At 35.0% G+C, this 15,196-nt stretch overlaps 1 protein-coding gene across 3 annotated transcripts in view; it reads right to left on the bottom strand.

The window, feature by feature from the left end:
* LOC121733507 (protein TANC2) overlaps window positions 1-15,196 on the bottom strand; it is a 185,974-nt gene that overhangs the window by 129,081 nt on the left and 41,697 nt on the right. Inside the window, exon 1 of one of the 3 annotated variants that reach the window (XM_042123771.1) lies at window positions 14,633-14,815. The exons of the other annotated variants lie outside the window; for them this stretch is intronic. Coding sequence (XP_041979705.1) covers window positions 14,633-14,705 — 73 coding nt within the window. The 5' untranslated portion in view covers window positions 14,706-14,815. Of the gene's footprint in view, window positions 1-14,632; window positions 14,816-15,196 lie in introns of those variants that run through there. 3 annotated transcript variants of the gene reach the window in all.

Below are 15,196 nucleotides of genomic sequence, written 5' to 3'. Positions count from 1 at the left end.
AACTTTATCTTAATAGTCATCTCAGGCTATAAAATTAACCCGCCTATACAATTATGCCCCGTTTATTTTTAGCACAAACTAGAAATGTCAACTTTCTTTTAATCGGAGCCATCTTGCACGATCGCACTTGACTTCGAGCTATAGCCTGGTCATCGAGCATGTAGAAATTCGGTCATTGACATACCTTATTCTATTTCGTTCGCGCGTAAATGGAGCTATCTATAAATGTTTCTACAGGCAAGATGAGAAGCGCATTAGCAATTTTTTCGCGTTATAAGACCAGTAGCGATAAGTCAATGGCCGGATTTTATGTGTTCTTTGACCGTGCTATACAAGGAACTTTAGGCGCGAGGCTCAAATATTAGTTTATGCAGTCAAATCCAATACTTTCTGACTGCTAACTTCTATCTTGTATTGGCTTTATTAAACCAGAAAAGATCATATTTTATAGCGTATAAAAAACGACTACTGTGCTTTTATTACGGACGTTAAGTTAATGCTTGGCCATTTCATTGGTACAACCTGTATTGAATGACGACGATGGACAATTAAAAATTCTCCCCAAGACGACTTACTGGTTTCTTGAAAAAACTTGATTTTAGGTATAACTAGATGAACTCCGCTGTGTGAAGTCGTTTATCGCACGAGAACCGTAAATATTTCCAGGATAACAAGTATCCTAATAATATGTCTTCTCTCTGGACTCAAAGTATCTCAGCCAAATTTCAGCAAAATCCTGTGGTTTGGTTTCGTCAAGAGGAAATAGACAGACAGACACACTTTCACATTTATAATAATGATGGCTCCCACAATTGTTTCGGTGACGGTGACAATAGTCACCCCAGTGTCCCAGTGGGACAGATGACCACGACTAGTGAGAGATCAGGTGCAGGACCGACTTTTTACATGCCCATCCGACGCATGGATCATCTTACTTGTCAGAATATAATCAGGTGGTCAGCATGTTTTAACCAAACTTGGAAATAACACGTTTCCAACGCGGTAATCGAACCCACGACCTTCGATACAAGAGCCACGCTCTCAACCACTGGACCACGGAGGTTTTCTTAATGTTTTCTTCACAATAAAGAGCCTATGTCCCAGTTATTACATTAATAATACGTGTGAAATGATATTCTTTTGGATCACGCCTCGAGGTCAGATCGTGTTGGACGCCCAAAGTGCCTGTACCAAGATGCGATTACGAGTACGTCGCTAAATAGTTTCATGGTAGAGGGAAAGTAGGAAGGCCTATGATAATTTCAAGTCACAATTAAATTACATTGATCGTATTTTTTACGTATTTTGTACCATGTTTCTACGTTTTTTAATTCAATCCAAGTTAAACACTATTGAAGCCACTGCAAAAATGTTGCTACTACTCATTAATATTAATTAAAACATTAAAATTGTCATAACAAAGGCTATCAAATAATAAACTGGTTTTGATAAACTACAACGGAGAGATTAACGAGAATATTAAAAATGACGTCATATTATTAGCAATTCAAATGCGTTATAAGACATTGTGTATGCAAATTATGTCATATCACATATTACATTCCACCTGATTCAAATCTAGGTAGAGGTCGTCTGTGGTATTTGTTATTCTTTACTTCTGCGATTATATTGTGATTTTAACCGCATAGTCCTGCAACTAAAATAACACTATTTCTTATACACCTGTAGAACATTTTCTTTCTGAATCATTCACAAATCCATCTATTACAATGTTTTAAGAGCTTTAGAGTTTAGACGCAATAAAAGTATAGAAAAAGTTCTACAAAGAGCAAAGTGAGGCCAGTTTCTTTCATGTCTGAGTCCAACTACGCTAGACACGGCCAATCGCGCAGAAAGATAACGCAATGTAGCGTAGTTTGATGCATATGTGTGCGTAACCACGTGTTAAATGTTCTTGTAGTAGTTTGTTAGCTTTGTATAAAAAATTACAACAGCTTTATTAAATACAGTGCAAGTAATTCATACGTGAAAGGACTTATGAAATCCTTTTCTTAATGTCACCTTACGTAATATCTGCTCCAAAAACGTATGACCTTTAGCATATAGTATATTATGTATGCGAGATCGAGTTATAATTACCTAATAATTATAACTCGAAATATAATTTCCAGCTTAGAAACCTCTAAGTCTTAGATTTTATTTATAAATTTTAGAGTCCTATTTATATATCTATAGAATGGACTAGAGACTATAGAGAGATTAAGAGCCTAACCTTTCTAATTAGGAAACCGAATTTTAGCCTAAGGTTTGTTACTATTATCGGCTTCAAACTCTTTCTAATAATTATTTAAATTCAAACCATCTTACAATTGCATTAATTACCTAATTATATTTATTTAATTTATAACTGCCCTAGCTCTTAATATCTCTATAGTCTCTACTCCATTCTATAGGACAGAATTATAAATAGGACTCTAAAATTTATAAATAAAAGCTAACACTAAGAGGTTTCTAAGCTGGAAAATTTCAATTAGTTAGCGTTTGAATTTATTGTAGAGTATCTTGTATTCTTGTTTTTGTATTAAATTTTGTATAAAAGTACTAAAAATTGTATTAAACCACAAACTATGATTCAAACCAGGTTAGAAAATTGCATTTTATATAAAAAAATCAAGAACCAAGTCACAAAATTCCATTAAATTACAAAAATATGAAATTTTGTGACTCTCGCGGCTTATGCCATATTTCATCATCAGCTCTTACATGACTGTCATTACACTTCTTTATATATTATTCTCATTACACTTTTTGCCCAATTCTGACACCTTATCAACACTTACTTTTCAATTTTATACTTATAGGCTTATAATGATGTAAGTATACATCGGGAGGACGGTGGGCGGGGCTATGCCCATATATGGTAAAGGAATCGCGTTACGCTTGTTTAAGGGCTAATAAGGTAAGGGTTTCATGAGAAAATAATGAAACTGCCACCTCAACGTATAATTTGCCACTAAATATACCCTCGAAGTGTAAACAAGTCTTAAACGAGTATGGCCGTCAAAATTTTAGGCGAAACTTGAAAAGTTCAGAAGGACCGAAAAACATGCATAATAACATACGTGCGAAATGTAGTAATTGCATACAATGATGAGAAAAATAGATTTGTTATAGGCTGCACATCATTTTAAGATCGCTTGTATCTAGAGGGACAATCGGCACATGTGATTATTTACCAATTACCATACAACAGCTACCAATAACAAATAACTAAAGAGCTGATAGGACTTTGTGTCGTGTTCACAGTAAACTGTACAGTCTAGACTGTACAGAAGCAGCGCTGAACGAGTTTTAATATTTCTATGAGAAATGCGTCAAAACGCCATATTTTTTTATATCTATGGACGCTTCACACCACGTCAGTCTGGCCCCGTGGTTACCTGAAGGACTTGTGTTGACAGGTACCAGACAACAGAAATATATTTAATACTTTTTATACTATACATATATTTAAGATTTTTATTATATGATACACATATTTAATACACATCCATGACCCAGGAACTTTGAAAAACTATTTGTTCCGTCGGCGGGATTCGAACCCGCGACCCCCGGCTTGAGCTACCAACGCGCTCACCACTGAGCCACATTTAACTATGCAAAAATGAAAAAAAGTAACACGTTCGGCGCTGCTATTTTTACAGTGAACGCTATACTAGGGACGACGCAAAAATACTGTATCGAAGAACACTCTAGTATTATCACTTCTTCATTTTACACACCGTAGAATATGTTTTTCTTTTACAGGGTGGTCCTCTTACGAAATTCAAAACAATTATTAACAGAATATTATAATATCTTACTAAACATTAAAATACCTTACATCTATTAGATGGACTATATTATTAGTTTTGATTCGGCTATTATCAGCTACATCTGGTAAATTATTTTCAACTCTATCATTGTGGGTTCGAGTTGATTATTGTGTGTGGAAGCAGACGGTTTTGGTCCCGTTTTTATAGAGTTAACAGGTAGTAAGTCTGACGTAACCGATGTATTTGGAACTTATTATTAGGCCAGTGGTTTTCAACTTTAACGATATTTAAAGTCTATCTTAAAAACTCGAATAAAGATTGACAATAATTAATTTTAGCTACTAGCATAATGTTATTAATTATTATGTAGAGTTCAACAAAGAATTAAGAAAGAAATTAACTTCTAGGAGTTTTTCCCGAAATTATAATTCATTAAAATTAATGGCAATATGAGTGATGATTCAGAAATTCTGAGTCAGAATTCATACGAGCATTGTACTTAATAGACCATGAAAAAACTGTTTAGGTATGCGTAATACTAGTGAGTCCGATGCTTTGTAAATGTTGATTAGTAACGTTTGTTTATGTGAATTTAGTTCATCGATAAATGAATAAAGTAAAATAAGAGACTGACAAATTAATGAATGAATGAATTAAAAAAATTATAAAGACAAACACCAGATTTGTCATAACTCGTAGTAGACTTCTGAAAACTTATTATTTGGTATATTAAATTTCTACTGATTCAAATTTTGTACTGTAATTTTTAATCACCTAATATAAAATACATGACTCTACTAAAGTTTAAGAACCACTGGCTCCATAAAAACTTTCGATCTATTCGATAGTTCTGTGTCATCTCTTTTTTGCGCCATACCCGAGACGGAGAGAGCAGTAGGTTTCTGTTACGATCAGATTACAATTTGGTATCGAAAGTATGAGTGTAAAACAATTACGTATAGCCTTTTGTGGGAATCTTGTAAGCCCCAGGGTACTGCAGATAACTAGTAATAGGTACCTACTTACTATGTGTTTGGTTGTAGAACATGGCTTTCTTAATTGATATTCTTTTATCTACATATAATCTATATCTTTTGAATTTTTAGACATGGTAGAAACAGATGTTTACAGATATAAACATCAAACACTGTACTTGGCGGGATCGAAAGTGAAGTTTATCAAGAGATAAAAACTACTTCCATGGGAAAGTATATCAAAATTAGTTTAGTACTTTTTGGGTAAAACAGTAACATATTGTTATAGACAAACATCAAATTATCCTAAATTCTTTGTAAATAACAAGAGTCGACTAATTTTTTTATTTACTCTGTGCTTTTCTTGTGCAATAATTGGAAATTGAAAATTTTGCACGTACATATCTCTATATCTGTTTAAATAGTAAACTAACTAACTATTTCTAGTATCTATTATTATTAAACTAATTGAATATGTCGACGGTGTAGTCATTAATCAGCTATCTTAAATTCCAAATCGCGAGTTCAATGACCTACATTTTTGCTCTTTTTGGGTCAGTGACTAAATATTTTTGTATCACAATCTTATACAAGTTCAGACGTGTCTGGAAGTGATTCACTAAAGAATCAGCTGTGCAGACTATGAGGGTTAGTTCATACAGAAACAAGACAACAACAACAATGCAAAAACAGTCTCACAACTGATTTTTTATGACAATTAATGTAGTGTTGACTCTTGGCTAAAATTGAAAGCTTTTTAAACTAAGTATTTATATGTAATAATTATTCTATTGTGAGTAACAATGTAGCGCTTATCAAGTGTTTTAACATTTTGTAGATTTTACATAATATTATAATCTTTGATCAATAATTTGGTAATCATAACCAAACGAAGCGCCACAAGAGTTCAACAAGACACATCAATTTTTCACTATTTTCCAGAAAAATCTTTGGACAGTACTGCATTAGTTATATTGGATCCATAACACAAAGTTAAGGTTGCTTTAGAAGCCGTATGATAAACAACAGTTGGGAGAAGCCTGGTGGATAAAAAACGACATGCACCTGTTTTAGAACCCTTGTGACCCCCTCGCAACCTTCACATGAGCAGGTAATGTGGGGGACATAAGAATAATAATTATAAGCAGACTTAGAAGTAGGAGAAATATTTTGTCTCTGAGAAATAATAACGAATAGCAGGAATATGAATAACTATATAGGTATATTTTGAAGGAGTGACATGAATAAATGAAAACTCTTTATTACACTACGGGACATGTATCACAATTCACAACTTATAAATTAAGTGTAAAATCACCATTCACAAAAGAGGGTGTTTAGCGTAAACATAGATTTCTACAAGTTAATCTTTATCTATAACGCAACCGATGCCAAATGCTCCACAGATCTTTTGGATGTTCGGTCTGTCGTTTTGATTTCTATAGATAAGCATGAAATTATCTGAATAATATTGAAAAATACAGATCTTTAAATCTTTACTGGAGAATAAACCGTTGCTTCCACAAGTCTGCGACACAGCTGCAACTTTTTTCATAAGTTATTGCAACCGACAACGGAAACTGTACTTCACAAGCACATTGTTACCCGGACAACCAATAAGCAATAAATCAGAAGATCCGATTTTTTACCATTCTTCTACTGTAAACTGGTAAAGCAAGCTTAATCAGGGCGTGCCAAAATATGTAAGAGGACAAGTGACTTGGTACAAAAGTAGTTTTTTTCCAGCGAATAATACTTAGAGATTGCAGAGAAGAGAAAACATTGGTTTACCTTAAACATACATCACATTGGATACGAAATTTTTTCCACAGTCATTGTAACCTTAGAAATAGATTTTAAGGGTGGGTTGCACCAGAGGCGTGGTTAAAGTTAAAGTTATGGTCAAAGTTATGATTATAGTTAAGGCTAACTTAACTTTGACCACAGAATTAGACAGATGGCAGCTGGTCCGACAAGGCTTGAAATGAACGTGGGCGGGGGCGCTGCAGGTAAAGGAGAACTGTCAAAAATTGTGTTTTTGTATGTATGATACAGCGTTAGTTCCTTTTTTCGCCACGTTCGTTCAAAGCCTTGTCGAGCTCAAGGTTATGGTTAAATATGGCGTCCATTATTTACTTAAACCAAAGATTTGACATTTTGCATTGTTGTTAAAGTTATAGTTAAAGTTATAGTTAAAGTAAGTTGATGCAACCCATCCGGAGATTTAAAAGAGTCTATTCCCAATTTCTAACTATGATACGTAACGTAACAAGGACGAAATTAAATTAATTTCTTATCTTTACTGTATATCTTTATATCTAACTAAAACCACGGTATAACTCCGATTTCAATAACTTTAACCTGTTAAATAGCCAATCCGCCTCTGCTTACCCATAAAGTTTATAGCACATTTCCGGCTGTGGGAACTTATTAATTTTCAAGTTCTGTTTAGTATTGTTACACGGGTCAGGTTCATTGAACTCGTTAAGAGATAATGATGGTTAGTGTTAATTGCAGATTCAAGCGTGACCCATTTAGCTATTGGACTTAGCTGTTTCTTAAGCATTTACATTTTTCATTTACATCTGAAAGTAAATCTGCCTTTTTAGTTGTATTAAGGTCCCTTAAAATCAACGGCCTTATTTTCATAATGAAGACAGGAGAAGTAAGAAAAGTAGCGAGACTTATAATTTTTTTCGGATGAAGTTTTGAATTCATGTTGAGGCTCTACTCTTCATAGTGCAAACCAGTGCACTACAATCAGAGACTAGACATACAGTCAGTGTATATTTTACACAGTAAGTGTATATTTTCTCTATCTTACAATGGAATAATTTAGACGAGATATAATTGGAACGGCAGTAAACCATGTGGGTGATGATGATAAATGAATACTATCTTTCTTTTTCTATCTAATCCAATTAAACAGATACATCCATCCACATTGGCAGACGTATCTGCGAATTGTGGGTGTGATTGATGTTCATGCCAATAAGGCCAAAATATAATATTAGCCAAGATAACAACAAAAACCTTCATTTGCGTCCGGCAGACGGACAAAAATCATAAAGTAAAATTTAAACGCTTTGTATCCTAATCTTTGATACTCCGTTATCGACAGTTTAGGAGATGTGTGTCAATATTTTATGAAAAATTACTTTCTAAATGACTTAATGATACTAAAGATGTACCGTTATGTTTGCGTTTATCCGACGGAGTTTTTTTACTATATCTATGAGATGTTCTTACTTTGTCAGTGTTTAGTCGTAAAAACATTTCGAGGAAATAAGCCATGTTTAAAAGATAACTTGTAATATAAAAACCAGATTGACCGTTAGCATACTTTTGAAAAAACTTCGGCCCAAGCGACATCCTTGTGGTACTCCTATCTCGTAATGCATTTTTTTCTCGTTTTATTATTTTCACACTTCAAAGACTGGAAATTTTAAATATTTGACACCGGCACGATCTGTTAAAACGGGAGTTTTTTCACGAAATTAGTATGTTTTTTACTCCGAACGTTTGCCTCTGTTTAAATTTACTTAGGCTCGAGGTCTTAATGCATTGTCTTTCGGACACCTGTTGACTCGCCTATTAGTTTCTATTCTTTTCCATTATCGTGCTCAAAACGTTGAGGATTGGGAGGTACAACAACATGCATAATATTATTGTGTAAGGCGTTTACTGCAGCGTTACAAAATAACTTATATACGATTTTCTTCATTTTTCTTCTTACAATTGTATTGAATTTGAATTAAAATAAGAAAATGAATATTATCATCTCCTTTGTATTATGTTCAAGAAACATAAACCAAATCATGCGTTTCACACTTGTGTTTGATTTTAAGTACATCCTGTGCAACTGTTAACACTTTTTCTAATAATTCTTTATCTTTATTATCTAATAGCATGTTTGTTCGTTATCAATACCTATCTTAGTGGGACATGAAGGTTTGCTTTGATTCTGCCGCCTATGATTGTCATTTATTGCTATTTGTTTATGTTAATCATCAACAGTGTCTACCTATATATCTGTGAGGTCTGTGTCATTTCTCTTTGCTTCTATGAATTGATCAAGATTTTATTCAAGACGTCTCCTGAGTTTACTCTTACGGATTTAGTTTCTTTAATACATTTTATGACTTATTCAAATGGTCAATGGTGATACTTCAAAACCAATAATAAATCCAGAAATAGCTGGCGCTGGTTTTTATTGCACGGAACTTTTACAACAAAAAAATGAGTATGGCATTAACATTGTTGCATATGCGACAATATGCACATTACACATAGCACGGGGTCCTGCGCCTGCGCCGTGGTCATTGACGTGTTCACTGAACCGCACTATACGGGCTCATACTTTGTTGTACTACTAGCATGTTTTATCAAGGTTTGTACTCGTAGTGTCAGTTACAGTTGGAGTTAGGTCAGATGGTGTGAAGGACTTAATAAAAGATTTACTTGAACTAAAAATATAGTTCAGTTAAGAGTTTTCTTCGATTTTTCGATTTTTCGATGGTTAAAATATTTAAATTAATAAAGACGATATACGTCAAGACACAGAGAGAGTAAGTGCTTATGGTAAATTCAGACCGCTACGCGTAGATGCATTTTTAAATGTTAATATTCTATCATTGATGCAATTTCTTAGACGAGTTTATAATGGTTACGAACAACCTATTCAAAATCCTACCCCTGTCATGTCTAGAGGTAGAACACGAACTTTCATTTTTATGAAACGATCATGTCCTATTGATTCATCTTGATCTCCAAAACGTTTCCGTGATACCGACACTGGTGTGACAACATGAAAGGTCTCGCTACGTTGTATGAATTATTCATGTCATCTGACGTCACACCTTTTATTAATGAATCTATAACGGGCATACACCATTCACTGATCCCTAGATCGAAAGGTTGAGCTATTGGTAATGTGCTAGATTTGTTAACAAGTGCAGTATTTCATTGAGATTGGAAAGTGACAACTTGTAGTAAGCAAAATTCTTCCTATCGCTATGTCTCATTCATATGCTCATGAAAACAATAGGTATAATTATTATCGATTCCATGCAAGCGTTATGGTAAAGGAGTCATGATATATTTTTACAAAAAATGTAGAGCTCTTGCGTTATACACGACACTGACATGGGAGAGCCATGCTTCGACACGAATGGGCCGGCTCGACCGGAGAAATACCACGTTCTCACAGAAAACCGGCGTGAAACAGCGCTTGCGCTGTGTTTCGCCGAGTGAGTGAGTTTATCGGAGGCCCAATCCCCTACCCTTTTCCCTTACCTTTCCTCCCCTATTCCCTTCCCTACCCTCCCCTATTCCCTCCTCTTCTGATGCTGCGAGTGTCCATGGGACACGGAAGTTGCTATTCATCAGATGACCCGTTTGCTTGTTTGCCCCCCTTATTTTATAAAAAAAAACAACGAAGTTGCTAGCAATATCAGCTACTTGACTATATTACATGTCCTCAAGACATTTAAATGCGTCTGTTAATATATCAATATTTAGTACTCATAAATCATAACTCATGTTTAGGATTTGCCACGAAATCGTAGGATTAAGGACTAAAGTATTACTCACATGACTAACACTTTCTTTTCGTGTGGGTGACTGAAACCTGAGTCACGATGACTAAAGGGGTTGCCTCATGTTACGTCATATTTCATACCCAAATTCTCAAACCATATAGACGAGAGGTGAGTTATAATGAGACGAAAGTTTTATTATAAGGTTTTATTTTTAAGCCCTATTTATCTTTTTAGTGATTACTAATTTCGATTTGATTATTTGTTTTAACATTTAAGCTACTGGACCGATTTAGAAAGCAAATGAAAAAGGGTTGAAGATCTACTTTTTATAGCAGATAATGTAAAATTACTAATTTAGTTGAGATCTTATGTAGATAACGAGCTTTTGCCCGCGGCTTCTCTCGCGTTAAGAAGTATTATTATATGCAAACTTTCATCCCCCATTTTAACCCCTTGGGGGTGGAATTGATCAAAATCCTTTCTTAGCGGATGCCTACGTCCTAACATCTACCTGCATGCCAAATTTCAGCCCGATCGGTCCAGTGGTTTGGGCTGTGCGTTGATAGATCACCATGTCAGTCAGTCACCTTTGAGTTTTATATACATAGATAGATGTAGACTTTCTAAAAGCGTTAGTTTCTTATCTATTTAGAAATAAAACATTTTTCATTCCATTTCTTTCTAAAATAGCCTTATAACTCATTACCGTATTTTTTAAGAATTGTCTTACTCTACATAATTTAAGACTAAGTTTATTTAGAATAAGGATAACAAATACAATATAGCCAAGTTCATAGACCAGTACTTTTTGTTTCAAACCACCCATATTCTGGAGTAATTAAATCTTTATCGACATACATACATCACTTGTTTACATTATTGTATCTGCGTTACTAGAGTATAATTATAATACAAGATTTATTGCTACATTAAATCTTAAGATAAACGAGTTATGGCTAGATTTTATTGAACAATGCATGTTATTAATAAAATATTATATAGATTAGGCAAGAAATAGACTCTTCGCTTATCTAATACACATCAATTATAATTATATTATGTTATAAATAACTAATAAGTAGAGTTGTTGAGCTTGTAACTTTGTAGGGAATAATCTCTGGCTCTACTGAACCAATTTAAAGTATTATGGATACCAATAGAATGCTATATTTTCTGTGAGTAATAAAGGCTGATTCACACGTGGGAGAACCATGCTTCGGCACGAATGGGCCGGCTCGACCGGAGAAATACCACGTTCTCACAGAAAACCGGCGTGAAACAGCGCTTGCGCTGTGTTTCGCCGAGTGAGTGAGTTTACCGGAGGCCCAATCCCCTACCCTATCCCCTATTCCCTTCCCTTCCCTACCCTCCTCTATTACCCTATTCCAGCTTGCAGCTCTTCTGATGCTGCGAGTGTCCATGGGCGACGGAAGTTGCTTTCCATCAGGTGACCCGTTTAATTGTTTGCCCCCTTATTTCATAAAAAAATATGAAAATTTTGCAAAAGAATTTTAAAATGATCACCGGAGAGTTAAATTGGTAATCAATGTGTATGTTCCAGGCAAAGCCACGGGCAAAAGCTAGTTTTAGAAATAAAAAATAACGAGGATGATACCCCATGCAGGAAAAAGCCGACAAATATTTTCTTATGCATTTTTTTTGTTTTTTTTTTATTTCTCATCCCCCTAACTGTGTCAGGGCTTGTTGCTATCTTCTTTATGATGCATTTCGACTTATTCATTTATTCACCATGAAATTTCCATTAATATGGCTCTATATTTTACCCCTTTTAATTCCAAGCTTGATTAGCTTTAGACATTTGAATAGAACAACCCTTTAAAAAGGACCAACAAAACATAACTAAAAGGTTCCATAAATTTCTAATTGGAATCCATAATTTTATTAATGCAAAAGTGTGAATGTTTGTACAATTGTTACCTACTTTATTTGATACTAGATGACGCCCGTAACTCTTTTGCGCCCAAATTCGTTTATCGTGCGGGAACCGTTCATTTTTCGGGATAAAATGTATCCCATGGGCTGTGTGTGCATGGGCCGGGACATAAAGTCTATATACCAAACAGCAAAATCGGTTCAACGGTTTGGGCAGGAAGAGGTAACAGTAAGACACACTTTCGCATTTATAATATTAGTAAGATGAACTATGTCGCCACTTTTGGTCCCGGAAAAGGACGCACATAAAAATGTTTTAACCCCAAAAAATGTACAGTACCCGCAAGACAAACAACCTTCGTTTGCGGGCAAAATCTGGTATTGTAGAAACAACATATTATTATGAAAGTATTTTACTTTGATTTTGGATTTTACATAATAGAAGGCGAACAAGGTAATAAAGTATTAAATAACGTTTCTACTTAATACTCGTGAAATTGCAAAATACCTGTACATGTGCACAAAAGCTAGTACTGCGTTTAAAATGAACCATGTTTCGTTAGCCATAAAGGTCACGGCTAAAACAACTAAACTTCTGGACATAATAAAACAACTTTCTTTGTTTTATTCCCGCATTGTGCTACGAAATATTATGTTACAAAGGATGGAAGCTGGAAGCCTACAAAATTTTTATTTGAATGTTTATAGACATAAAGTGTATGTAATAAATATCCATGAAGGTGTAATTTGGTTACTTTTTTGTTACTTTGGCCTCTAACTCTCTGCAAAGTTTATTATCAATATGACTATCATCATAAGTTATTACAAGTTTAAATCTAAACTAGATGTTGCCTGCAACTCCGTTGCGCCAAAATTTGTTTATCGCGCGGGCACCGTACATTTTTCCGACATAAAACGTATCCTATGTTCTTTCAAAGGACTAAAAGTATCTCTTTACCAAATTTCATCAAAATTGGTTTAACGCTTAAAGCGTAAAGAGTTAACAGACAGACAGACACACTTTCGCATTTATTATAATTAAAGTAAGGATGTTTTCCGAAATTGTTGCTCTGAAATTGTTTATAAGCGACGGAGCCATACCTTTTTTGGTATCGAAACTATGAACGTCCTTTCACAGGACTAAAAATATCTCCGTCAAAATCGCTTCAGTAGATATACGTGGGAGAGCCATGCTTCGGCACGAATGGGCCGGCTCGACCGGATAAATACCACGTTCTCACAGAAAACCGGCGTGAAACAGCGCTTGCGCTGTGTTTCGCCGAGTGAGTGAGTTTACCGGAGGCCCAATCCCCTTACCCCTACCCTATTCCCTTCCCTACCCTCAACTATTCCCTTCCCTTTCCTTCCCTACAGTCCCCTATTACCCTATTCCCTCTTAAAAGGCCGGCAACGCACTTGCAGCTCTTCTGATGCTGCGAGTGTCCATGGGCAACGGAAGTTGCTTTCCATCAGGTGACCCGTTTGCTCGTTTGCCCCCTTATTTCATAAAAAAAAAGACAAGCTGAGACTTACGGAATTTATAATGCTAGTAAGGACTCTACTTACTACATTACTGCCTATTGTTACTTTACAAAAGATAGAAAGGGAGCCGTTGCCAGATTATCTATAATGACTGTTTATGGTGCTATTTTATCAAAATTTATTTGTTTCTTACTTTCTAATCCAACTAGGCTAGAAGTTTAGAAACTTTAAAACTAAGTTAACATAACTAGAAAATAACCTACTTAAAGTTACTGTGTTTTTAGGGTTCCGTATCCAAAGGGTAAAAACGGGACCTTATTACTAAAACTTCGTTGTCGGTCCGTCCGTCCGTCTGTAACTCAAGAACGGTAATAGCTAGAGAGTTGAAATTTTCACAGATTGTGTATATCTGTTGCCGCTATACCAAAAAATACTTAAAAACTAAATTAAATTAATATTTAAGAGGGGCTCGGGGCTCCCATACAACTAATGTGATTTTTTGCTCTTTTTTGCTCGATATCAACAACAGCAACACATCGGCACTTGAAATATTCACCAAATACTCAGTTTTATTTGTACTTTAATAGTTTATAATAAAATTTAAATAAATGAAATAATTAAGGGGGCTCCCATACAAAAAACACAATTTTCAGTCTATTTTTGCTGTATTGTGATTTGTGGTACGGAACCCTTCGTGCACGAGTCCAACTCGCTCTTGGCCGATATTTTAGTTTTATTAAGTTTAGAGTTATGTGCAAATTGCAATAAAATAACCGCATTTTTAAGCAAGTTGGTTAAAGTAAATAAATCTCAAGTTCTAGGTAGTTTTTATGCGTGCCAGCCGTTGGGATCAGCTTCCGCATAGCCCTCAAAAGATAAGCGTTATTACATCCATATGCATATAAATATTGTTCCTTCAACGTTTCTTATCACTTATACTTCTACCAATATTCAATTAAAACCTTACCTAGACAACTGAGATTAATCTTCTCGTCCACGGAATCGTCGCTGTTAAAGTATTCCAACTTTTTCGAATTCATATTTGCACAGCACTATGTCACTAGTCACAGAACACACCACACAAATAAAAAAAACAACGGATTTTATAAACAAAATGGCGGCGCGCGCGCTGACAGCCACCACGCTTCGAGGCCCCGACGCGAATGGCGAGTGAATCGTGAATGAGTGAGTGACGCCTCGCACACAGACACAGACAGAAAGTGACCTGCACAGTGCACATAATCTGATTAGATTAGTAGGTATACCCTTTGTGATATGGATTGTTCTATTTCCTATTGCCGATATGAATGAAACATTTGATGTCAACTTATCACCATAGTCCGTAAGCTATGTAACTTTGGCCCCAATACGTTTTTACGTTCTTTCACGTACAGACAAAATTTTGACTATACAATATACTTTTCTAAGTACCTAGAGGCCGCAATCTCATAATTATTTAATTTGTATTGAATATATTTTTACGTTGATCTCTAAACTTTAATTTAATGAAGATTTTGACAGAAAATGTACG

Source organism: Aricia agestis, chromosome 14 (genome assembly GCF_905147365.1).
Source record: "Aricia agestis chromosome 14, ilAriAges1.1, whole genome shotgun sequence".
NCBI classification, from domain to species: domain Eukaryota; kingdom Metazoa; phylum Arthropoda; class Insecta; order Lepidoptera; family Lycaenidae; genus Aricia; species Aricia agestis.
The sequence above is the reverse complement of the archived record's forward strand: the minus strand, read 5'-3'. Positions and strand labels throughout refer to the sequence as shown.